This window comes from Oryctolagus cuniculus, chromosome 11 (assembly GCF_051225735.1).
Source record: "Oryctolagus cuniculus isolate XC-2025 breed Fujian yellow rabbit chromosome 11, ASM5122573v1, whole genome shotgun sequence".
Taxonomy (NCBI): Eukaryota; Metazoa; Chordata; class Mammalia; order Lagomorpha; family Leporidae; genus Oryctolagus; species Oryctolagus cuniculus.
This window is the reverse complement of record NC_142877.1, coordinates 110,375,701-110,400,053: the sequence shown is the minus strand read 5'-3', so window position 1 is coordinate 110,400,053 and position 24,353 is coordinate 110,375,701. Positions and strand designations below refer to the sequence as shown.

At 46.7% G+C, this 24,353-nt stretch overlaps 1 protein-coding gene across 1 annotated transcript in view; it reads left to right on the top strand.

The window, feature by feature from the left end:
- Window positions 1-19,045, top strand: part of RTCB (RNA 2',3'-cyclic phosphate and 5'-OH ligase) — a 28,940-nt gene extending 9,895 nt beyond the window's left edge. The window contains exons 4-12 of the mRNA XM_002711419.6: window positions 447-546; window positions 5,656-5,812; window positions 7,558-7,714; window positions 9,304-9,463; window positions 11,406-11,581; window positions 12,851-13,039; window positions 13,983-14,093; window positions 15,412-15,531; window positions 18,550-19,045. Of these exons, the coding sequence (XP_002711465.2) occupies window positions 447-546; window positions 5,656-5,812; window positions 7,558-7,714; window positions 9,304-9,463; window positions 11,406-11,581; window positions 12,851-13,039; window positions 13,983-14,093; window positions 15,412-15,531; window positions 18,550-18,657 (1,278 nt within the window). The 3' untranslated portion in view covers window positions 18,658-19,045. The remainder of the gene's footprint in view (window positions 1-446; window positions 547-5,655; window positions 5,813-7,557; window positions 7,715-9,303; window positions 9,464-11,405; window positions 11,582-12,850; window positions 13,040-13,982; window positions 14,094-15,411; window positions 15,532-18,549) is intronic.
- The last annotated feature ends 5,308 nt before the right edge of the window (window positions 19,046-24,353 follow it).

Sequence of the window (24,353 nt, the reverse complement as noted above, 5' to 3'; positions counted from 1 at the left end):
CAGAAAGCAGAATAGCTGGGACTAGAACCCGCACTCTGATATGGGATGTTGGTATCCCAAGCAGCTGCTTAGCCCACTGTACCACAATTCCAGCCCATTTTCCTTCTTAACTTGACACAACCATGATTTTTCAGTATCTTGAGATTATCTTTAAAATGTAATAATACGTTGAAGTTACAATGTGGACTTCCTATTATTTTGAGACTTTTCTGTTTTAGGCTTCCTTAATTAACAGACTATATAAAAAGATTTGTGCTTTTATTTTTCACTATTTTTAGCTTTGTGATTAGGAATTCTTACATTTCATTTCTGCCAATATGGATTTTTTTGGAAACAAGGTCTTGATTTGGGGAATGCTTTGTCCTTAGAGCCTGTTTGAGAATCAATCTCACATCCTTTGACTAACCAGAGTGACAGGTGTGTTTCACTCTTTAATTCTTTTCCAGCGATCCATTGGGCTTCCCGACGTCCATTCAGGCTATGGATTTGCCATTGGGAATATGGCAGCCTTTGATATGAATGACCCGGAAGCAGTGGTATCCCCAGGTGAGATCCAGGTCTCCTTTCATTGTGTAGCTTCTGTCTGTAGATCATACTCTGAGTCAGAGCATCACTTCTCTGTGTGAACATCCTCAGTCTCATCACATTCTGTTTACTGAAAAAAATGATAGTGGATGCTCAGAGACTGTTAATGTTACTTCCCAGGTCGCATTGTTACTATGAGGAGTAAAAGGGGGCTCTAGGCCTGTGAGAAGTGTTTGTGCTCATCATCCTTTTGTTACTCCATTCTTTCTGTGTGTCCTGTCTGCTGTGGTTAGGGAGTTTGGGCCCTGAAAATATTCTGTAAGATGTGATGGCTTTGCTTGCAAGAGTCTCAGTGAAGACTGGAAATTGAAGAGACATCTTGAAGGTCTGTCTGCAGCAACGGTGGACGTGATGGTTTCAGACGAATGCTGAAAGAGAAGGCAGGGCTCAATAAAAGCTGCTCACAGTGTGTTCGAAGGCCACGGAAAGCCACTAGTGCAGTCAGGATTTGTGAGATCAGGGTCCCGGGGAGAATGGACAGGACCCAGATGTGTGAGCCGGTGTTCAGCTTTGTTTCTTCAGCACTTGCCAGGTTCAGTCAGTAAGGGTAGAGGTGACAGGTGATCCAGTTAACAAACGTGACACGACACTGACCTGAAATAGAGTGTGTGTGTGGTATCTGCATGTGAATCACAGCGCCCCCGAGAAGTGCAGGATGTGCTGCTTTCCTCCCTCCCTCCCTCTCTCTCTCTCTCTCTCTCTCTTTCTCTTTCTCTTTCTCTTTCTCTCTTTCTCTCTTTCTCTCTTTCTTTCTTTCTCTCTTTCTCTCTCTCTTTCTCTCTCTCTTTCTCTCTCTCTTTCTCTCTCTCTTTCTCTCTTTCTCTCTTTCTCTCTTTCTCTCTTTCTCTCTTTCTCTCTCTTTCTCTCTTTCTCTCTTCCTCTCTTCCTCTCTTCCTCTCTTTCTCTCTTTCTCTCTTTCTCCCCTCCCTCCCTCCCTCCCTCCCTCCCTCCCTCCTTCCTTCCTTCCTTCCTTTCTTTCTTTCTCTCTTTCTTTCTCTCTTTCTCTCTTTCTTTCTTTCTTTCTTTCTTTCTCTCTTTCTCTCTTTCTTTCTCTCTTTTTTTCTTTCTTTCTCTCTTTCTCTCTCTCTTTCTCTCTTTCTCTCATTCTTTCTTTCTTTCTCTCTTTCTCTCTCTCATTCTTTCTTTCTCTCTTTCTCTCTCTCTCTCTTTCTCTCTCTCTTTCTCTCTCTCTTTCTTTCTTTCTTTCGTAGAGAGAAGGAGCTTCTATATGCTTGTTTGTTCCCCAGATGCTTGAAATAGCTGGTTCTAGGCTAGGAGCCAGGAACTCAATCTAGGTCTCCTTCATGGGTGGCAAGAACCCAGTTACATGAGCCATCACCACTGCATCCCAGGTCTACGTTAGCAGGAAGCTGGAGTCAGGAGGCAGAGCTGGGTACTGAAAGCAGGTACTCCATGTGAGATTCAGGTGTCTTAACTGCTAAGCTAAATGCCTGTCGCGGTAATACACATTTCTTATTCAAATGCACGTGGAAAATCTACCAAAATGGATCATGTGCTGAGCCATAAAACAGGCTTCAAATTTCAAAGCATGATATACAGCAGCAGTTACCAAAGTGGTCCCTGTACAATCTTTTTTTTTTTTTTTTTTTTTTTTTTTGACAGAGTGGACAGTGAGAGAGAGAGACAGAGAGAAAGGTCTTCCTTTGCCGTTGGTTCACCCTCCAATGGCCACCGCAGCCGGCGCTCTGCGGCCGGCACACCGCGCAGATCCGATGGCAGGAGCCAGGTACTTATCCTGGTCTCCCATGGGGTGCAGGGCCCAAGCACTTGGGCCATCCTCACTGCACTCCCTGGCCACAGCAGAGAGCTGGCCTGGAAGAGGGGCAACCGGGACAGAATCCGGCGCCCCGACTGGGACTAGAACCCGGTGTGCCGGCACCGCAAGGTGGAGGATTAGCCTAGTGAGCCGCGGCGCCGGCCACCTGTACAATCTTAAAAATGATTGAGGATGAGGCTGTCGTCAGTGTTCACCTTATTAGATACTGAAACTGAGACATCTAAAACTCAGGAATACATAAGGACAAATTTCATTATCTATCAGCACCAATGATACCACATGTCATACAGCCTTTAGAACGTCAGTGAGTACTCGAGAGAGCTAGAACAAATGATGTCTCAACAATTTTACTAAATTAATCTTACAGAAAGAATCTGATTCCCCCACCTCTACCCCAGAGTCTCTGAACCACACTTAATAACTAGTGATACAGAGGATATTATCTGATCACAGTAGAATTAAGTCAAAACCATTTTCAGAAAACAAGTGGATGTTGTACAGCTGTTAAGCTGATGCTTGTGACCCCTGCATCCCATGTTGGAATGCCTGGGTTCAAGTCCTGCTCCACTTCCCATTCAGCTTCCCGCTAATGTACGCCCTAGGAAGCAGTAGATTATCGCTTCTCAGCCTCTGGCTAAGATCAAGCATAGCGGTAAATGATGGCTCAAGTACTTGTGTCCCTGCCACCCTGTGGGAGGCCTGGACCTGAGTTCTTGGTTCCTAGCTTCAGCCTGGCCCGGCCCTGGCTGTTAAAGGCATTTGGGCAGTGAACCACCAGATGGAAGATATCTCCCTTGCTCTCTCCCTAAACCCCTACCTCTCTACTTTTCAAATAAACAAAAGCTTTTTTTTTTTTAATTTAAAATTTTTATTTTAAAAAATGTCTGCATATTTGGAAATTAAATAGTATCTTTTAAAAGACTCATGAGTCCAATAAAATCATGACAAATTAGAAAATAGTTTTCCTTATTAATTTTTTTCTTATTTGAGAGATGAAGAAAGCACCTATCTGCTGGTTCATTCCTCAGATACCCACAGCAGCCAGAACTGGGCCTGGCTGAGTCAGGAGCCACAAACTCAACTACTTGAGGCACCTCCTGCTGCGTCCCTTGTGCACATCGGCAGGAAACTGGAATCGAGAGCCCAGCAGGACTTGAACCTAGGCCTGATATGGGGTGAGGGCATTCCAACTGGCAGCTTAACTTCTAGGCCAAATGCTCACCTCTAATTTCAGTGTTAAACATACTTAGGTCTGCACATGGAGAGTGTTGAGAAAAGGGAGCCTTTGAACACTCTTGGCAGGAGTGTGAGTTGTGTTACTGTTAGGGGAAACAATATGGAGGCGCCCCAGAGAAGTGAAAGTACAGGATACTTTAGAAAGCACATAGAGAAACAACGAAAAATGAATTTAATTTGGTGCAGAATAACTGCATATGATATGGAAAATAATGTATTATGAAAAATTGCATTAATTTTAAAATGCTTTATGTAGCAAGATACACCTGGGTTTCAATTTCATTTTATTAGAAGCTGAAGTGCCCTTCTGGAATGCCCAGATGAACATCCTGCAGTCCCACTTGCTGGTATACAAGTATCTCCATAGCGGCAGAAATTACTGCCATGAAGAGAATTCACAATAGCAAAAATACAGAAACAGCCTGAGTACCAGTTGACATAAGAATGGATAAAGAAAAGGAGGTGTACACAAACAATGAAATATTATTCAGCCTTACAGAAATCAATTTATAAAAGTTAAAAAGAGTGGGACAGGCCTTTGGCACAGTGTGTAAGCCACCGTCTTGGGAGCCCATAGCTCCTGCTTGGGTTTGAATCCTGGCCCAGCTCCCATTTCCAGCTTCTTGTTAATGTACACACTGGGAGGCAGCGGGTATTGGCTAAAGTGGTTGGGTCCCTGCCACCCATGTGGGAGAAGAGAACCCAGATGGAGTTCCTGGCTCCCAGCTTCTGCCTGATTCAGATCCAGGAGTGAATCAGCAGATGGGAGATTGCTCGCTCGCTCGCTCTCTCTCTCTCTCTCTCTCTGTCTCTTCACCTGTCAAAAAACAAAACATAAGAATGTAAAGAGATACTGGCAAAGCCAGAAATTGATTATTTGAAAGAACTAATAGAATCAGCAACCCGTGGCAACTGATTAAGAAAAAGATACATTATTTCTATTTTTACCTTCATTAAATGTTACTTATGGATCATTACTGCCTTCCTGACCCATGAGTACCTTTTTTTTTAATGGCGGAGAGAGACATCTCTCATTCACTAGTTTATTCCTTTATTCCCCAAGTGCTCACAGTAGCCAGGGCTGGGCCAGGAGCCAGGAACGGGGCCTTCCAGGTGGGTGACAGGAGCCCAGCGACTTGAGCTGTCACCTGCTGCTCCCTGGGTGTTCATTGGCAGGAAGCTGCAGTGGAGAGCAGCTTGACTTAATCGTGGTGCCAAACGTGTGCCCCATGAAGTACCTTTAATATGTGTCTACTTTGGATTATTTTGGTGTTAGCAGAACTAACCAGCACCAAACCACTTTGTTGGCTACTTTGAAACATTTGTTTTGAAAGAGGGATCTTTCATCCACTGGTTCACTCACCAGGTGCCTACAATAGCTGGGGTTGGGCTAGGCCAAAGCCAGGAGACAGGAGCTCCATCTGGGTCTCCTAAGTGAGCAGCAGGGACCTAAGTACTTGGGCCTTCACTGCTGTGCACATCCTCCCAGAGTGCACATCAGCAGAATCAAGTGGAGCTGGGACTTGAACCGACACACTCCAATATGGGAGACAGGCACTGCAAACAGTGTCTTTAACCACTGTGTCCAATGCCCATTGCTGAGCTCCTGAAATAGTAGATTTATATATTTATTTGAAGGGGAGAAAAAGAGGCAGAAGCAGAGAAAGAGAGAGAGAGAGGTCTTCCATCCCCTGGTTCATTCCCCAGATGGCCACAATGGCCAGAGCTGTGTCAGTCAGGAGCCAGGAGCTTCTTCTGGGTTTCCCACATGGGCACAGGGTCCCAAGGACTTGGACCATCTTCCACTGCTTTCCCAGGCCACAGCAGAGAGCTGGATCGGAGCAGCTAGGACTTGAACTGGCGCCCATATGGGATGCCAGCACTGCAGGCAGTGGCTTTACCTGCTACACCATAAGGCCGGCCCTGAAACAGTATATTTAAATAACTTTTTAACCCTATGTTAGTGGAGAGAAAGTGAAGGTAACAATGCCTAGTTACCTGATTTTGCTAACATTTAACTTCTCTGTATTTTGCAGGTGGTGTCGGATTTGACATCAACTGTGGTGTCCGCTTGCTGAGAACCAATTTAGATGAAAGTGATGTCCAGCCTGTGAAGGAGCAGCTTGCACAAGCCATGTTTGACCACATTCCCGTTGGGGTGGGATCAAAAGGTGTCATTCCAATGAATGCCAAGTAAGAACACAAGTGAATAGAGCGCGCGAGAGAAAAACCACGTGACCCTCAGTCTCATTTCCAGTGTAGGGCACTTGGAGATGGGGGTCACTTTTCAGAATGTAGTAATGAATTGATTTTTTTTTTAAGTGTGAGGCCCAGCCCATTGTTAGAAATGTTAGACAACTGATGCTCATTATTACAGTGTTTGACACAGAGCAGTGTTGGAAACAGAATGGTATTCCACTGGTGCTTGTTGAGAGCGTGTGTAAGACACCGTGCGTCACATTCGTCTAGACAGTAACCCTGCTGTTATCCCTGATCTGCGAGAAAGGGGGAACTGAGCTTAGATAGTAAATGAGCTGGGTAAGTGAGGTCAGAATTCAAACCAAAATCCTTTGACTTTTAAAGGCTGAATTCTCCTTTTTTCCAAAAAAAGAAAAGAAAAGAAAAACTTATTTATTCATAGGTTTAAAAGGCAGAGAGACAGAGAGTGAAGGAGAGACAGATCCTCTGTCTACTGGTTCACTCCCCTAAATGACCACAACAGCCAAGGCTAGGCCAGGTCAAAGCCACAAGCCAGGAATTCCATCTGGGTCTGCCCCATGGGTGACAGGAGCCTAGATACTTGGGCCCTCTTCCACTGCTCTCCCAGGCACATTAGCAGGGAATTGGGTTGGAAGTGGAGCAGCCAGCACTTCTACAGGCTCTTGTGGGATGCCAGCATTGCAGACAACAGCTCAGCCCGCACAACACTGGCTACTTGGTGGCCTAAGCCTCTGCCTGGACTTGAATAGTGAGGTTGTTCTAGCAATGTTTGAAATTAGTGGAGAATGGAAATGAAAACTAGTTTTTCCAGGTGGTAGTTTAGAAAAAGACTGGATGTTGGATGAAAACCAAAATGTTTTCCCTCTGAGGGAAAGGTTTGCTCACTCAGATTTAACATGCAGATGCAGAAAAGCCACATGGTGCTTTTGTGAAGGCGGGAACAGACCTTAAAGTTTACCCTGTGTCAGCTGAGAAAATTGAGACACCGTTATTTGATGGAAATTCTTCACAAATTATTATGAAGGTGTGCAGCTAATAAAATCAGTGGTAGGGGCCGGCGCTGCAGCTCAATAGGCTAATCCTCTGCCTGCAGCACTGGCACACCGGGTTCTAGTCCCAGTTGCTCCTCTTCCAGTCCAGCTCTCTGCTGTGGCCCGGGAATGCAGTGGAGGATGGCCCAAGTGCTTGGGCCCTGCACCCCATGGGAGACCAGGAGAAGCACCTGGCTCCTGGCTTTGGATCAGCACAGTGCACTGGCCGCAGCAGCCATTGGGGGGTGAACCAACAGAGAAGAAAGACCTTTCTCTCTGTCTCTCTCTCTCATTGTCCATTCTGCCTGTCCAAAAAAAAAAAAAAAAATCAGTGGTAGATAGTGCTAGTCGATTAAGATTGTAAATTTTCTTTGGCTGCCTAATTCATAGAAATCAGGATTGGAGAGGCAAATCTAATACAGAAAAGATTTGAAAAGTACAAGGAGTGCAAATGTCAAGTAGAACTGTCATTTCTCATACCGTGTTTACCATTCCCTGTTGTAATTATCTGTGTGACTGCTTTCCTGAAAAATCTGAAGTTGCTAAGAGCATGAGTTTTGTGTCTAGCAGAAGGCCTGGTGCATAGGGAATACTGAATGTTGTGTGTTCCGCTGCCCCTTGAGATGCGATCTTTCTTGGGTTTTCATGTTTGCTGTGAAATGACTACGCTTGTTGTTACTTACCCAGAGACTTGGAGGAGGCCTTGGAGATGGGTGTGGACTGGTCTCTAAGAGAAGGCTATGCCTGGGCCGAAGACAAGGAGCACTGTGAGGAGTACGGAAGGATGCTGCAAGCCGACCCCAATAAGGTGTCTCCACGAGCCAAAAAAAGAGGCCTTCCTCAGGTAACACTCGGGTCAGAGGGGCAGGGTGTTGTGTTTTTCCTAATTTTTGCTTTTGTAGAATTCTGTATCTTCTATTGAGCAGACAGTCTTCAGGTTTTTTTCAAATAGTATATTGAAAACAACCCAAAATTGTTTATACTTCATTTTACTCTAAAAAGCCATCAGGAGCTTGCAGATGTTCATAAAATAAGACAAGATTTGAAGTAGAGGTAGGATAAAAATGGGGTACAGTTATAAGGCTTACAGTGCATGCCAGAATCACATGTGTACATGCTTTCACCATCTGTAGATTTGTCTGAAAGTTTTCTGGCATCAAACATGGAAAGAGATACCCTGTCGGTTCATGGTGTCCATTAGATGAGAATATACCAGTGTTTGAAATTTGTAGCCAATTGTGATGGCTTTGCCACTGATTCACTGTGTCCTTGGCCAAGACTATAGTTTTCACATTAAAACTTGGGATTGTTAAAACCTGTCAGCCTCTCTTTAGTACTTCTGTTCTATGACCCTGCAAATCACCTGTGGCTCCAGTTATGGGATGCATTCTTTCAGTTATGTGGATATTCATACTCATAGATGTTTTGGAAATCATTGGAAATTGGACTTTGTCTAAGAATCAGCATTGACCAGTGTTCATCCCAAAATTTGACCCTTTTGTTCTTATTTAAAATGCCCAATAAGCCATTTAATGGCTTGAGGTTTTTTGAATTGTGAATCCTATGTGTGTGTGCATCAAGCATATAATGAGCTTATCTACCATATTTTTGTTATATAGCGAGTATAGGTGTTTGAATTTTTTTTTTTTAAGATTTATTTATTGAGGCTGGCACTGTGGCATAGTGGATACAGCCACCGCCTGCAGTGCCAGCATCCCATATAGGCGCCAGTTCAAGTCCCAGCTGCTCCACTTCCGATCCAGCTCTCTGCTATGGCCTGGGAAAGCAGTGGAGGATGGCCCAAGTCCATGGGCCCCTGCACCCACGTGGGCGAACAGAAGAAGCTCCAGGCTCCTGGCTGTGATTCAGCACAGTTCTGACTGTTGCAGCCATCTGGGGAGTGAACCAGCAGATAGAAAACCTCTCTCTCTGTCTTTCTCTACCTTTAAAATAAATAAATCTTTAAAAACTACATAATAAAAAGATTTATTTATCTATTTGAAAGGCAGAGTTACAAACAGGCAGAGAAAGAGATCTTGCATCCACTGGTTCACTCCCCAAATGGCTGCAGTGGCTGAAGCTGGGCCAGTCTGAAGCCAGAAGCCAGGAACTTCTTTGAGGTCTCCCATGTGGTTGCAGGGGCCCAAGCACTTAGGCCATCTTTCCAGGCCATAGCAGAGAGTTGGATCAGAAGTGGAGCAGCTGGGTCTGAAACCGTTGTTCATATGATATGTCAGCACTGTTGGTATTGGCTTTATCTTTGATGCCACAGCACCAGTCCTTAAATGAATTATTTCTAAGGTTTAGGAATTTTTGGTTACATAAAACACTATTTGTATTGTTATTTTCTTCTTGGTTTATTTTTTTACTTAATTGCTTATAAATGGTTTTTAAAAAACAACAGAGGAAACTTTGTCATTCTTCCGTTTGCAGTTGGGGACCCTGGGAGCAGGCAACCACTATGCAGAAATCCAGGTTGTAGATGAGATCTTCAATGAATATGCGGCCAAGAAAATGGGCATCGACCATAAGGGACAGGTGTGCGTGATGATCCACAGTGGGAGCAGAGGCCTGGGCCACCAGGTAGCCACAGGTACAGTCTGATGGGGCTGAAATGTCCATTCTAGGAAGAACTGCATAGAGGTTTAGGAGAGAAGGCTCTAGAACTGTACTACATGAGTTTTTATACTGCTTCTCCTGTGACCTTGGAACAGATTAACTTCACCAACCAAGTTAACTTTCTCATCTGAAAAAAAAAATGTGTCATAATTATTTCATATGGTATTGTCACAGGAGGTTAAAAGAAAAAATTATACAAAGAGCTTAAATCAGTGCTTGGCACTAAGTAGTCAGTGTTAGCTTCAGTTACCATCATGTTTGCTGTTAACTATGTGGCCAAGAAAGAGTGGGGGAAATAGCCTGGGAAGGTCACGGAGTCAACATTGAACACGTGTGTTAGAGACCCGCTGTGTAAGATGGTACTGAGGGGGATTCTGCGAGAAAGCAAGCAGGTACTCTGCTCTCAGATTGTCTCATGAAGGAGAAGTCGTAGTCATTTAAAAGAAAAAGTAAAGACAGAAGGCAGTAAATTTGTAAAAAAAAAAAAAAAAAAAAAACAATGTAAAAGACAAAAAACATGCTCAGGAAAGATATCAGAGATGGCCTCGTAGATATGTAACATTTGAGTGGACCGTGCAGTTTGGATAATCTCACACTCAGGACCTTGGTGACAGAACATGAACAAAAGCAATAAAATAGTGGATATGTCACGTAGCTAACTTACCAGCTGTGCAAAAGGATTTAAGGATATGTAAGAATGTGTATAGACACATGGAACTTAACATTCTAAGTCTCGGGTTATAGCTCAGCCTCTGTAGTTTGAGCCTGTGAGAATTTATGAATGTGCACCATCCTGATCTTTACTTAGTGTAGGAAAGTATGAAGCCTTGATTGGTATTCAAGGAAGTTCTGTAGATGCTTGTCGGCACTTTGTCAGAGATTTTATTTTCCTGCAGATCTAGTAACTGTGTCTAGCTCTTTGTTTTGTTTTGTTTTTGACAGGCAGTTAGACAGTGAGAGAGAGAGACAGAGAGAAAGGTCTTCCTTCCGTTAGTTCACCCCCCAATGACCATCACGGCTGGTGTGCTTCCCCAATCTGAAGCCAGGAGCCAAGTGCTTCCTCCTGGTCTCCCATGCAGGTGCAAGGCCCAAGCACTTGGGCCATCCTCTACTGCACTCCCGGGCCACAGCAGAGAGCTGGACTGGAAGAGGGGCAACCGGGACAGAATCTGGCACCCTGACCAGGACTAGAACCCGGTGTGCCGGTGCCACAGGCGGAAGATTAGCCAAGTGAGCCGCGGTGGTGGCCGTGTCTAGCTCTTTTATATTAAGACATTTAAAGTTGTGATGGTACTAAAATGTCTAACACCTGTTAACATTCTTTCATTTTCTTTTTAAAGATTTATGTATGTATTTATCTATTTATTGGAAAATCAGAGTTACAGAGAATCAGTGGCAGAGAGAGAGAGGTCTTCCATCTGCTGGTTCACTCCCCAGCCAGGAACCAGGAGCTTTTTCTAGATCTCCCATGTGGGTGCAGAACCCCAAAGACCTGGCTCATCTTCTGCTTTCTCAGGCCATAACAGAGAGCTGGGTTGCGAACCAGCGTTCATATAGGATGCCGGCACTACAGGTGGCAGCTTTACCCGCTGTGCCAGAGCACCAGCCGCGACTTGTTGGCTTTCATTCACCTGTTGGGAAAGGAGTAACTGAGCATTTCTACTTGTATGCACATCTGATTCCTCGTACAAGTCCCTAGAGGGCGCGTGTTTACTTTGTATCCCACAAAGGTGGTATTAATCACACTGACAGAAGACTCAGTAAACCCTGAACAAATTGATAAGCTCTAAACCACATTAAAGAGGATGTTGTATTGCACCTGTTTTTTGGTAGAATGAGTTTGAATGTAGTCTGCTTTCAGTAAATCTGAATTTTGTAAGGGAAACCTAACTGATCTGGGCTTACTCTCGTCCTAGATGCACTGGTGGCTATGGAAAAAGCCATGAAGAGAGACAAGATCATCGTAAATGACCGTCAGCTGGCTTGTGCACGAATCGCTTCCGTGGAAGGTCAGGACTACCTGAAGGGAATGGCAGCGGCTGGGAACTATGCCTGGGTCAACCGCTCTTCCATGACTTTCTTAACCCGCCAGGTGGGCTCAGAGCTGCTCTCTCCACGTTATTCCAAGTTAAATGCTTTTTTTTTTTTTTTAAGATTTTATTATTTATTTGAGAGGTAGAGTTACAGACAGTGAGAGGGAGAAACAGAGAGAAAGGTCTTCCTTCCATTGGTTCACTCCCCAATGGCTGCAGTGGCCAGAGCTGCGCCGATCAGGAGCCAGGAGCTTCCTCCTGGTCTCCCATGCAGGTGCAGGGGCCCAAGCACCTGGGCCATCCTCCACTGCTTTCCCAGGCCACAGCAGAGAGCTGGACTGGAAGAGGAGCAAACAGGACAGAACCGGTACCCATATGGGATGCTGGCACCACAGGCGGAGGATTAACCCACTGCACCATGGCGCCGGCCCCCAAGTTAAATGCCTTCAAATACAATGTTGACAAAGCCTGTGGGTTTGGTTTTAGAAATTTACGTAAGTACTCAAAATATTGGAGGTGTGTCTAAGATCTTGTGTCTTAATCAGCAGCATATCAGGCTCAGGAAATGAGAAGAGAAAGCAAGATTACTCCTAGATGTGCCATAGCACAGAGAGGATGGAAAGCCATTTATGGAGATTCAGAAGGTTGAGGGAGAAACCATTTCAAAGGATGGGGTCAAGAGTTGCCAGGCAGCTTTGCTTTGTTTTTTTTTGTTTGTTTGTTTTTGTCTGTTTGTTTTTAAAACTTTTATTTAATATAAATTGCGAAAGTACAACTTTGGATTATAGCGGTTTTTTTCCCCCCATAACCACCCTCCCACCTGCAAACTATCCCATCTCCTATTCCTTCTCCCATCCTATTCTTCATTAAGATTCATTTTTAATTATCTTTATATACAGAAGATTAACATAGTATATACTAAGTAAAGATTTCAAAGATTGCACTCACACAGAGACACAAAGTACTGTTTGAAGACTAGTTTTACCGTTAATTCTCATAGTACAACACATTAAGGACAGAGATCCTACATGGGGGATAAGTGCACAGTAACTCCCGTTGTTGATTTAACAGTTGACACTCTTAGTTATGACGTCAGTGATCATCAGAAGCTCTTATCATGAGGCAGGCAGCTTTTCAACCAAAGTCGGCAGCTGTGGAGTGGCATTGCTGTGTTCTGAAAGGCAGTGTTTGCCTTTACGTGAAGATTAGTAATACTGACGTGTCTGACTCTTAGATGCCTCTCTGCCCTCAAGAACAGCCTAACAGCAATGAGTAAGGTACGTCCTAAAGAGCTAATTCTGGCTGCTAACTTGAGCTTTTTCTCGTAGGCTTTTGCCAAGGTCTTCAACACAACCCCTGATGACTTGGACCTGCACGTGATCTATGATGTCTCTCACAACATCGCCAAGGTCGAGCAGCACGTGGTGGACGGGAAGGAGCGGACGCTGCTGGTGCACAGGAAGGGATCCACCCGGGCTTTCCCTCCTCACCATCCCCTCATCGCGGTTGATTACCAGGTGCGCAGCCTGCCTTTGTGGTTTTAAGCAGTGGGATCTTAAACAGTTCCCAGTGTGGATGCATTTTAGCAGGAAGGCAGCAGTTGTGGAAAACATGAAATGCATCACGCGCGAGGACAGTGAGTCCCGGTCTTCTAAAGAGCAGTGACTCTGCGCCCCATTGTTTGTGCTGGCAGTGGCGCAGGGTGCCGTGGGAAAAGTGCTCCCTGGAGTGTATTTTACTCCATGTGATGAGTTAGGGACTTAGTTAGGGGAAAATAGGTTCACTCGTATCTTTACGGCGTCTGCTGCAGGAGTTAGGGGGACCATTAGCCTGCACTGTCGTCTCGTAGATGAGGAAACCAGAGCCAGAGGGGGCAGGTGCCTCACCCTGGATGTTCTGGCAACGCTTCCTAGGCTTGGGGGTTTGCTTTGCTTCCACATTCGCTGTCTTCTCTCTGTCTTTCCTGGTCCTCACATGTTTACTCCGTTCCTTATCCCCCACCCCCAAAGTATGAAAGAATCAAAGTGATGTCTTCTAGAGTTCAATGACTTAAATGTAAATGTCAAGCGTAAAAGCTTACAGTAGGGCAGCATTGGTGGTACAGCAGGTTAAGCTGCATTTGCAACTCCAGCATCCCATATGGGAAAGCTGGTTTGAGTCCCAGCAGTAATGCTTTCCCATCCAGTTCCCTACTGATGCACCTGGGAAGGCAGCAGAAGATGGCCCAAGTGCTTGGGCCCCTGCCACCTGTGTGGGAGACCAAGGTGGAGTTCCTGGCTTCAGCCTGGCCCAGCCCTAGCTGTTGCAGCCACTTGGGGAATTCAGGGAATGAACCTGTAGATGAAAAGATCTTTTTATCTCTCTGTGTTATTCTGCCTTTCAGATAAATAAATCTTTAAAAAAAAAAAAAAGCTGGTAACATTCTGAATTTTAACATGTTTGATTTGTGTGCATTCTCAGCTCACTGGACAACCAGTGCTCATTGGTGGCACCATGGGAACCTGCAGTTACGTCCTTACTGGCACTGAACAGGGCATGACTGAGACCTTTGGAACAACCTGTCATGGAGCGGTGAGGAAAATGGAAGCCTCCTTAGGAATGCTGTCTTCAGTGTAGCTATTGTTTGCATTTTGATGGGTAAATGCACCCAATTAAGTGTTAACAAAGTCGAGGTTTGACTCTGCATGTCTTCTACTTGAAATGATTCCCCGTAATTGATGCTGTTTTGTGAACCAAGGTCACCAGTATCCACCTCAGTGAGGCCATGATGGGGCTGGGGGACTGTTCCTCATCACTGCCAGTCCAGAAAATCCAGACCAGGAAAGTATCTCACTAGCTGAGCTGACTCTCACAGATTTATAAGTGATATAACTTTAACTGATGCAGATAGGCACCACAGCTGATCTCAGCAGTTCACTGGCCCTGTTTGTTTGCTTCATTTGCTGCTTCCTATTGGATGCGTCCACTCAAGATTTAGATGATGGCCCTGATTTGCAAACCAGAACCCATGTGTGGTCTGTACTACACATGGCTGCTTCTAAGCCAGGAGTCACTAAGCTTTTTGCATAAAGAGCCAGACAGTAAATAGTGTGGACCTTCTGGGCCATGTGGTCTCTGCACCAGCTGTTTACTGTGCATTTCAGTGCAGAAGCGGCAATAAGTACCATGTGACTGGGAATCGCTTTGTTCCAATAAAACTTTCTTTCCAAAAAATAAAAAATTGGCCAGATTTGATACACAAACTACAGGTTGCCAGTCCCTATTCTGAGCCATCAGATGCTTAGGCAGTGTTGAAATGGGAAATAGAAACTGGAACCTCAAAGGGGACAGATCTTCACAAATAATTTCCTCTTGACTATTCCTCATTTCTAGCTGCCTCTCAACTCCTAATTTTAACCCAATGATCCTTAAGTAGGCTGAGGCCAGTACCCTCAGAGGGATATTGGCATTGTCTGGGGGTGTTTCTGCTCGTAATGCTTTGGGGAGGAACTGTCCATGCTATCAAGCACAGGGTGGCCCCAGCAGAGTTTTCTGGTTCACGTGGTCACTAGTGCTGAAGTCAAGAAACCATTTTAAATCACAAAGAACTTAAGGGCTTTGTGATGCCATATGGTTTGCAATTAAAAATCCACATATTTATATTTAACAATTAACAGTGATTAGGAACACAGAAATACACTTCATGTAGCTGGAAATTTTTTCCAAAAGGATATGTATAATGAAGTTTATAACAAAAGATATTAAAACAGGAAGGTTATTTTTCAAATACTTTCTTAGTTTTAAAAAAATAAGGAAAAGGCATATAATACCAAGGGTTTAAATACTTGCTGGAGTCAAACGTAAAATTTAGCTCAATTTCAAAAGTGATGTGCCTTCCTTTCTGTTCTAGGGCCGTGCATTGTCCCGAGCAAAATCTCGGCGTAATCTAGATTTCCAGGATGTCTTAGACAAACTGGCAGATATGGGGATCGCAATCCGTGTTGCCTCGCCCAAACTGGTTATGGAAGAGGTAAGTGGAATTTGGGACATATTCAGCATAAATCCATGCATGGTTTATACCAGTACACGATGATAAGGATTCACAAACAGGACCTGTTAGGGGTTTTGGTTTTTGTTTCTGTTCATTATTTGAGTGGCAGAGACAGAGACCTGCCATCTGCTGGTTCACTCCCCAAATGCCTGCAACAGCTGAGACTGGGCCAGGCGGAAGCCAGGAGCCAGGAACTCAGTCATGTGGGTCTCAGGGACCCAAGTACTTAGGCCATCAACTGCTGTCCCTCAAGGTGTGCATTAATAGGAAGCTGGGGGTTCCGGTGTTGTGTCGGAGCAGGTTAAGCTACTGCCTGCAATACCAGCATCCAGTATGGGTGCCCATTCCAGTCCCTGCTGCTCCACTTCTGATCCAGCTCCTTGCTAATGCACTTGGGAAAGCAGCAGAACATTGGCCCACTAGTTCACTTCCCAAATTGCCACAATGGCCAGAGCTGGGCCAGTCTGACCCCAGGAGCTTCTTCCAGGTCTCCCACGTGGGTACAGGGGCCCGTGCATTTGGGCCATCTGCTGCTGCTTTCCCAGCCCATTAGCAGGGAGCTGGATCAAAAGCAGAGCAGCCAGGACTCATGGGATACCAGTTCCACAGGCAGAGGCTTAACCTACCACTCCACAGTGCTGGCCCCAACATCTGTAGTTTTCCTAGACAGATAACCACTGTTAACGTTTGGGATTTGGGGTTTTGAGGGTTTTTTTATTTGTAGCACAAGATTTTTTTCATTTTTCATTCAGCTTATACTTACTAAATGTCTATTCTAGCTGCTAGGGATACTGCAGTGAACAAAACTAGTGTGAATCTCTTCTGTATGGAACTTACCAAGTAATAGTATGAAATGTGTGTCAATGACCTTGTAGGTATGGCTGTGATGTGAAAAAAAAAAAAGGGACGGGTGATAAAGGAAGGTAGGGAGGGGTACAGTTTTAACTAGCTGGTCAGGGAAGGCTTTTGTGAGATTGCACTTAAATAAAGACCTAGAGGAAGTCAGAGAAAGGGTTTTGGGTACTTGGAGGTAAGCTTTCCAGGCTCAGAGTGTTAGAAACAGCAAGGAGACTGTGGCAAGAGCAAGGAAGAGGCGCAAGTGTGGGCTCAGCACTTTAAGACACTGCTCGGGATTCCCACAGCGCATTTTAGAGAGCGTGAGTTCAAGTACAGGCTCCGCTGCTTCTGATTTCAGCTTCCTAGTAGTGTACACTCTGGAGGCAACAGGTGTTAATTCAAGTACGTGGGCCCCTGCTGCCCAAGTTGGAGACCTGTGTTGAATTCTGGGCTCCTGGCTTCAGCCAGGCCCAGCCCTGGTTGTTGCTGGCACTTGGGGACTGAACCAGCAGTTGAATGATCTCTCTGTCTCTCTGATTTTATTTGAAAGATAGAGTAACAGAGGCAGAGAGAGAGAGGGGTCTTCCATCTGATGGTTCATTCGCCAGATGGCTGCAGTGGCCAGAGCTGGGCTGATCCAGAGCCAGGAACTTCCTCTGGGTCTGTGCAGGGGCCCAAGATCTTGGGCTGTCGTCTACTGCCTTCCCAGGCCAGAGCAGAGAGGTGGATCAGAAGGGGAGCAGCCGGGACTCAAACCAGCATCCATATGGGTTACTGGCACTGCAGGCGGCAGCTTTACCCACTACACCACAGCGCTGGCCCCTCAGATAAAATTTCTAAAATATTTTTTCAAAAAAAGAGCAGCAAGAAGAGATGAAGTCAGGGAGGGTGCACCACACTGGCTCATCATTTTTTATTCACAAAAGGGCTTTTGTTTTTACTCTGGGTGAAATGGAAAGACACTAAGGATTTCGGGCAGAAGAGAGATGTGATCGGACTGGTGTTTGCTGATGAAAAAAATCTAGAAGAGAAATTGATGATGCAAAACTGGGCGGAAGTAACTGCCAGAGTGTCCTTGGGTGGATGAGAGGAGATGGAGATGGTGTGCAAGTGGAGGGCGCTGATCTTTGCTGGACACACAGATAATCGTTAATCAGTGAAGACAGGTTTGGACGCAGAGAGGGAGGATATGGTGAGACAGCTTGTGAGAATACCATTCTGGTTGCTTCTAAGTTTTCCATGTGGTGGGAAGCAGGGTCAGCACCAAGAATGTGGCTGTGGGAGAAGGAAAGACCCAGGGAGATTTTGGATGGTTTCCAGGCAGCACCAAGGCCTCTCCGCTGTATTTCAGCCGTACAGGTGCAGGAATGAGATAGGGATGGAGTTAGTTACCTTTAACCAGGGTCACAGGTACAGCCCAGTGACAGAGAGCAGGACTTTTGAGGCTGTTACTGAGGGACTGCAGGTCTTTGTGAGCTTAGAGGATTATTGCAGATGGGCAGTAAACAGGAGTAAGTAGAGAACGTGGGCTGTGATCACCAGCCTGGGATGCTGTAAAGCGAGGTTATGGGGAGGTGTAGTTACTGTAAGCACAAGCTGTGGCCTGTGACCCCGGGAGTGAATGAATGGCAAAGGTAAGCAGAGTCACCATGGGAGGAGCAGAAGCCAAGGCACGGAAAGCGTCCTCTCAGTGAGTAAGGAAACCATTCAGAATTACAGAGGGGAGAGTGCAGAGTGAGCCAGGTTTTACTGGAAATCTGTAAGTGATGCTGGGGCGTGGCTGGGACTGCAGCGGTTAATGCAAGAGCAGGGAGCAGCTGGTATAATGTGACTGCAGGGCAGGTGTTGGCCTAACCCATAGGATGCTGCCTGGGCTGGCCACATCCTATATGGAAGTGCCTGGGTTCAGGTCCTGACTCTGCTTCTGTTTCCAGCTTCCTGCTAACGCACACCCTTGGAGGCAGCAAGTGAAGGTTTCAATAGTTGGGGTCCTGCCACTGACATGGGAAACCTCAGTTGAGTTCCCTTGATGACTGCAAGGGTTGATAGGCAGAAATTACCTCAGTATTTTGATGTGCATTTATTTAATTAGGGTGAAGTTGAGTGCTTTGAAGGCTCCCTTCTCAGTAGACCTTTACGGCGTGTGATTCTTCCCTGCAGGCTCCTGAGTCCTACAAGAATGTGACTGACGTGGTGAACACCTGCCATGATGCTGGCATCAGCAAGAAGGCCATCAAACTGCGGCCCATCGCTGTTATCAAAGGGTAGGACCTCGGCCCGCAGGACTGCTGGGCAACACTGACCCCCCTGAAGTGGAAGTGGGCCGAAACGCTCTTCAGACATCCGATTCCAGACCTGGCAGGCTCCAAAGTGTGCAGCTGTAGCTGCTCGTGTCGGCGTGGCCGATGGGGAGGCTGCGGCCTTCAGGAGCCAGTGTTGTAAACAGTCTTCCAGAAGGGCCCCCTTGCCCCGATTTGGAAAGAGACAAGTATGCTCCCTGGCCCGCAGATTTTAGTAACTTCTGTTAGGGCTGGAGAAGTCAAGCAGCAGCCTCAGGTCTGCAAGTCTCATCGTCAGGATGACCTTCCCCTCGAGTTCTGTTTACGTAACAAGAGGTGCCATGAAGAACGTTCTATTAAATAAGGTGGTTTTGGAATGTTTGCTTTCTTCCCTCACTTTGTTGGTTTATCCATTCGTCACCCATCTAACACACCACGTCTGCACCCGTTAACAGAGGGCACCCGAGGGGTGGTGATCAGGTGGTGGGGATCATTGAGGAGAGGGTGTGGGTGCAGATGCAGGACTAGGGGCTCAGCAGAGAAACTAACTTCTCGGGCCTTGCTACCTTTCCCCTTCTAAATACAAGGCCGGGTTTTAGCTGCAACGTGGCACCTGCTGGTGGCTGTCAGCAGTTAGGCCTGACCCAGTAAACTAAGTTTAGAGTAATGTCTTGTACAGCAGAAAAAAGAAAAGAAAAAAAAAGCCCTCACATAAAACGGCATGTCTTTGTCATGTGATTAAATTATGGAAGTGTTACATGGCTGAAGCTGTGGCATTAACAGTTTCTCTGTTTTGACAGATTGACTGGTGTCAGGCCAGCTAGTCGGATTTTGTGCTAGATATGGTGACACCTAAAGACATTCTCAGGTCTTTGAGTTACACATTAATAAGGCCTTCGTTGGGTCCAAGCAGCCAGTAAAATACAAAAATCTAATAAAGTTGCCATGTATTGCTTATATTTCATAGCTTAGCACAATTTATATTTGTATTTGATTCACTTTGGGCAGTGTTGTGTTTTCTGATTTTCTCCTAGGTTGTCTTTATCAACTCATTCTAAAAAATATTCTCCTAAAACATATCCCTCAGCTTATAATAAAACCCATAGTGAATTCTCTTCTAAATCTTAGTGTTTGGAAGGCTGGAGAAAGTAGACTTCTCTGACAGATATGCACGATAGGAGATGGCAGCAACATCTCCTTACCTGGAGTACTCAGTAACGTGAATACTTTGATGATAGACTTTGAAAGCATAAACGGGTTAGAAGTCTTACTGCCACAAATATGAATTATTCATGCCTTCAGACTGGACGAGCCACCTCTGGACACGGATGGCTTAACGCAGATCCAGCAGTGAGCACCAGAGGGGTAAGGAGTGGGATCTGGCAGGGTGCTAAGTTCTCTGCCGAGGAGGCAGCGTGGAATACTGCGTGAGTGCTCCCTGTGCCTGGGCTTGCCTCCTAGTGGTATGTCACTGGAAACGAAGTCAAAGCCAAGTCTCCCAGAACGCGCTGGTGTCAGACAGGAGATGCTGTAGGTGAGAAAGGGAGATGCAGAATGACTGTGCAGTGGAGGTTCCCACTTTAAGAAACTCGGCGTCACTCCTTCAGCAAACTCACCCTTTTCATGACCACAGAAAGTAACGGTTCGTATGTCGAGTTAAAAAGATGGGTTGTTTTCCTTCAAAAGATGCTATTTTTACCATTTGAGGAGAAAAACCACTTAACCTTCAAATGAAGGCAACAGAGCCAACTGTTCTGATTGCCCAAAGTGAAAAAACTCCGTCCTGTGTGCATGCATACATGCAGCTCGGTCCGCCCCTGGAGGGAGCACCGTCCGTCCCCTCGGTTGTAAAGGATGGTTCTTACTGTGCACTGCTTGGTCCTGTTTTGCTCTTTTATTTTGAAAGACAGAGAGACCAATCTCCCATCCACTGTCACTTCCCAAACACCCCATAGCACAGGCTGGGCCAGGCCAACGCCTGGAACTCTGAACTTGGTCTGGACCTCCCACATGGGAGGAATTTAATGGGGAGAAGGTAGGTGTCTACCTCATTACAGGTTGGAGCACAGCCTGTTTCTGCAGCAGCTTGCTGGAGGGCGCCCAGCTGATGACAGAGCTAGGCAGAGAGACCCAGGCCTTTGACTCCAAAATTTACTGCTGTCTTCCTGACGTCACACGTCATTTAATTGTTTTGTACTGCTTTTCGTATTTTCTTACTCATGACAAGATTTAGCTAGTTCCAGTCTGAAGCTAACTTGTAACACGGAGCGCTCATAAACGTCTTCTAAATGGAATCGGTCCTCTTGGTTGGCGTTACTGAGGTAGGCCAGAGAGCCTGGCTGCCATCGAAGTGCACTGAACACTCAGGGTGGTGTTCTTGTTGGGGGTGTGTGAAACAGGCCTCTCCCTGGGCCTCGACTTGTAGTGCACAAATCAGTAGCTTCCAGGTAGTCCTCAAAGGAATGAGGGCTCTCCAGAGACCCAAAACAAAAGCAAAGCAAGTGGTGGTTTGTAGACACAAGGGAAAGTTCTACAAGGAAGGGACACTGAATTGTGACCCATGTGGACAGACTGTCTCAGAGGGTTGTCCTCCCTGAGTCTCTGTCCTCTGCTCCCATTCCATCCCCGATTCTCCTCACGCCGGTCAAACTACTTGATGGCCCAAGTGCTTCACTCCTGCACCCACATGGGAGTCTCAGAAGAAGCTCCTGGCTTGGGCTTGGCCCAGTCCTGACTATTGCAGCCATTTGGGGAGTAAACCAACTGACGGAAAACATTCCTCTCTCTTTGCCTGTCTCTCTCTCTCTCTCTCTCTCTCTAACTCTGCCTTTTGAGTAAATAAATCTTTATTAAAAGAAAAAACTACTCGCCAAAGTCACCAGTTAGTTGCTCATTGGCCGGCCTTCTGCAGTGTTGGGTGTGGAGGACTCTCTGGGAGCACTCCCTGAGAACACGCTCACTTTGCAGTGTTGGGTGTGGAGGACTCTCTGGGAGCACTCCCTGAGAACACGCTCACTCTGCAGTGTTGGGTGTGGAGGACTCTCTGGGAGCACTCCCTGAGAACACGCTCACTGCTGTGTTGGGTGTGGAGGACTCTCTGGGAGCACTCCCTGAGAACACGCTCACTCTGCAGTGTTGGGTGTGGAGGACTCTCTGGGAGCACTGCCTGAGAACACGCTCACTCTGCTGTGTTGGGTGCTGAGGACTCTGGGAGCACTCCCTGAGAACACGCTCACTCTGCAGTGTTGGCTGCTGAGGACTCTCTGGGAGCACTCTCTGAGAACAGGCTCACTCTGCAGTGTTGGCTGCTGAGGACTCTCTGGGAGCACTCCCTGAGAACATGCTCACTGCAGTGTTGGGTGCTGAGGACTCTGGGAGCACTCCCTGAGAACACGCTCACTCTGCAGTGTTGGCTGCTGAGGACTCTCTGGGAGCACTCTCTGAGAACAGGCTCTGCAGTGTTGGGTGCGGAGGACTCTCTGGGAGCACTCCCTGAGAACACGTTTACTCTGGAGGGCCTGGACCTGGTGGTGGGCACATTCTTCAGAGTGCATTTTCACCTCCTCTCATCACCTCAGCCATTATCTCTGGCTCTTCACCCCGTATCATCTGTGCAGCCCAAATCTGCTGTTAGCCTCACCTAAAAATCCCATTAACACCCCACAAACTTACCTTCTCTCCCCTCCCTGAAAGTCTGTCCCCAGTCTCAGAGAAGGCAGTATTACCTGCCAATCACCCTAGGTAAAAATCACTGTCATCTTTGATTCTTGCCTATTTTCTTCCTCCAAGCCTTGTCAGTTCTAAGTCCTGGGTAAGACTGAAGATCCTGTCCACCATCTCAGCCACAGCCAGTGGCAGCTGGTAGCTCGCTCCACGTAAGTTCTTTTTCCCCCGTGTGTTTCCTAGAGAACATCCCAGCGCTGCTCTTCGTTGGTGTGGTTTAGGTGAGCCAACTGCACCTCCAGATTCAGACCTGAATACTCGGGGTGTCACTTCCCCATGTTACTGAGCAAGGAACTGGTGCAGAATCCGGTTAGAATAAGAGCGAATCCTGGGAGTTCTGTATTCCCCAAGTGCAAGGTGCTCTTTCCTCTGGTGTTGCTAAGAGGATAGGATGAAGGCCTGAACTTGAACCTGAACCTGAACACAGCACAAGCAAACTTGCCCGAGCAGAGCCCACATGAAGGAAAGTAGAGCCGAGGGGCAGGAGCAGCAAGGTTGCCTGGGACGTAAGCACTGAATTCATCTGTGAGTTCGCTGGACTTGTCTGTGCCTGAAGTCAGGAAGCCTTTGGACTTCCCCATGTGTGGCGGGGAGGGCGGGGATCATCGTGCTTAAGCCAGTCTCACGTTTTCTTGCAACCAAAAGATTCCTGACTGGGACAGTGATAGAAATTGAAGGGCAGAGTCAGCAACAAGACTGATTTTCGTACCAGGATTACTGAAGGAAGGGTACTTCTCACAAAACACAAAAGTGCCAAGGAAAGCGGATTTCAAAGGGGTCCTGAGTTTGTAGGAGGAGGTGTTCGGTTTCAGGTCCTGCGGGCCATCCAGGCTACAAGTGGAGATGTGTTACAGGACGCAGAGCGGGGTTGTGAACAGAGCGTTAGGTCTCGGAGCCAGTGAGACTGGCAAGAGAACCAGTGTGGAGAAAGAGCGAGAGGCTGAGATGAACCTCGGGGTACATAGTTCTGTTTGGGGTGAGAGGAGGAAGAAGCCAAGGAGGACACACTAGCAAACAACCACCTTTGCTGCAGTGTCTCGCATTCCACAGTTGGTCATCCCTGAGCACTCTGTGATCCCGCCTCCATGTTGCATGCTGGAGCCGGTGATGTGGGCCGGTCCCCGGGACTCAGTCTGGTGGGGCTGAGAGGGAACACTTCCACAGACTGCTAGGAAACAGTGCGGGCGCAGGAGTGGGAGCAGGTTTCTCATTGGACCCCGGCAGAGAAAAGGAGACCTCAGTGCCACTGCGTCTAGTGATTACAAATCCACAAACTTGTGGGCACCCCTCATGTGTTTGGGCAGGTGGCTGCTTTAAGAAAGAGGACCGCGGCAGTAACCGGCGTTGCAGAGCCGCCTGCCTGGCAGGCGCAGGTCTACTCTGCACACGAACTTCATGTTGTCCCCAGAACAAGCCTGTGCAGCCGGCACCTCCCCATCCCGCGTGCTCCCGTTTTGCCCCTTCACACCCTGACCGTGTTTGCCTACCAGACTTGGGAACAGTGCGAGTTGAAAAGCTCCTCAACGTACTGTTAGTATGATTCTCAGATCACCTCTGCTATCAACCAAGACTTCGTGTCAGTACAGCCCTAATGAAAAATCCTCAGGCAGCTCAACTTAGGTGCAGCTTTCTCCCCCACCAAAAAAAAAAAAAAAAAAAAAAAAAAAAAAAAAAAAAATCTTTAAAGACTTGTGCTTCTTTATTACATCCTTAAGTAATAACTTTAACAATTGAACTTGGCAGCTGAACCTGGGGAGAAATCACCCTGGCTTCGCCAGTCTCAGCCACGCAGTGCCAGTGTCCTGGGTGTTGGACAGGGGAACAGCCTGTGGGGTGTGCAGGGCTCTCAGGAGTCCGCGTTCTCAGAGGATTTTGCTAAGCCACCTTGTGCCTGCAGCTCTGTGGAGCCTGACTCGGCTCATCTGGGTTAGAGCGACCGGTCCTACCAAACCCCTCATCACC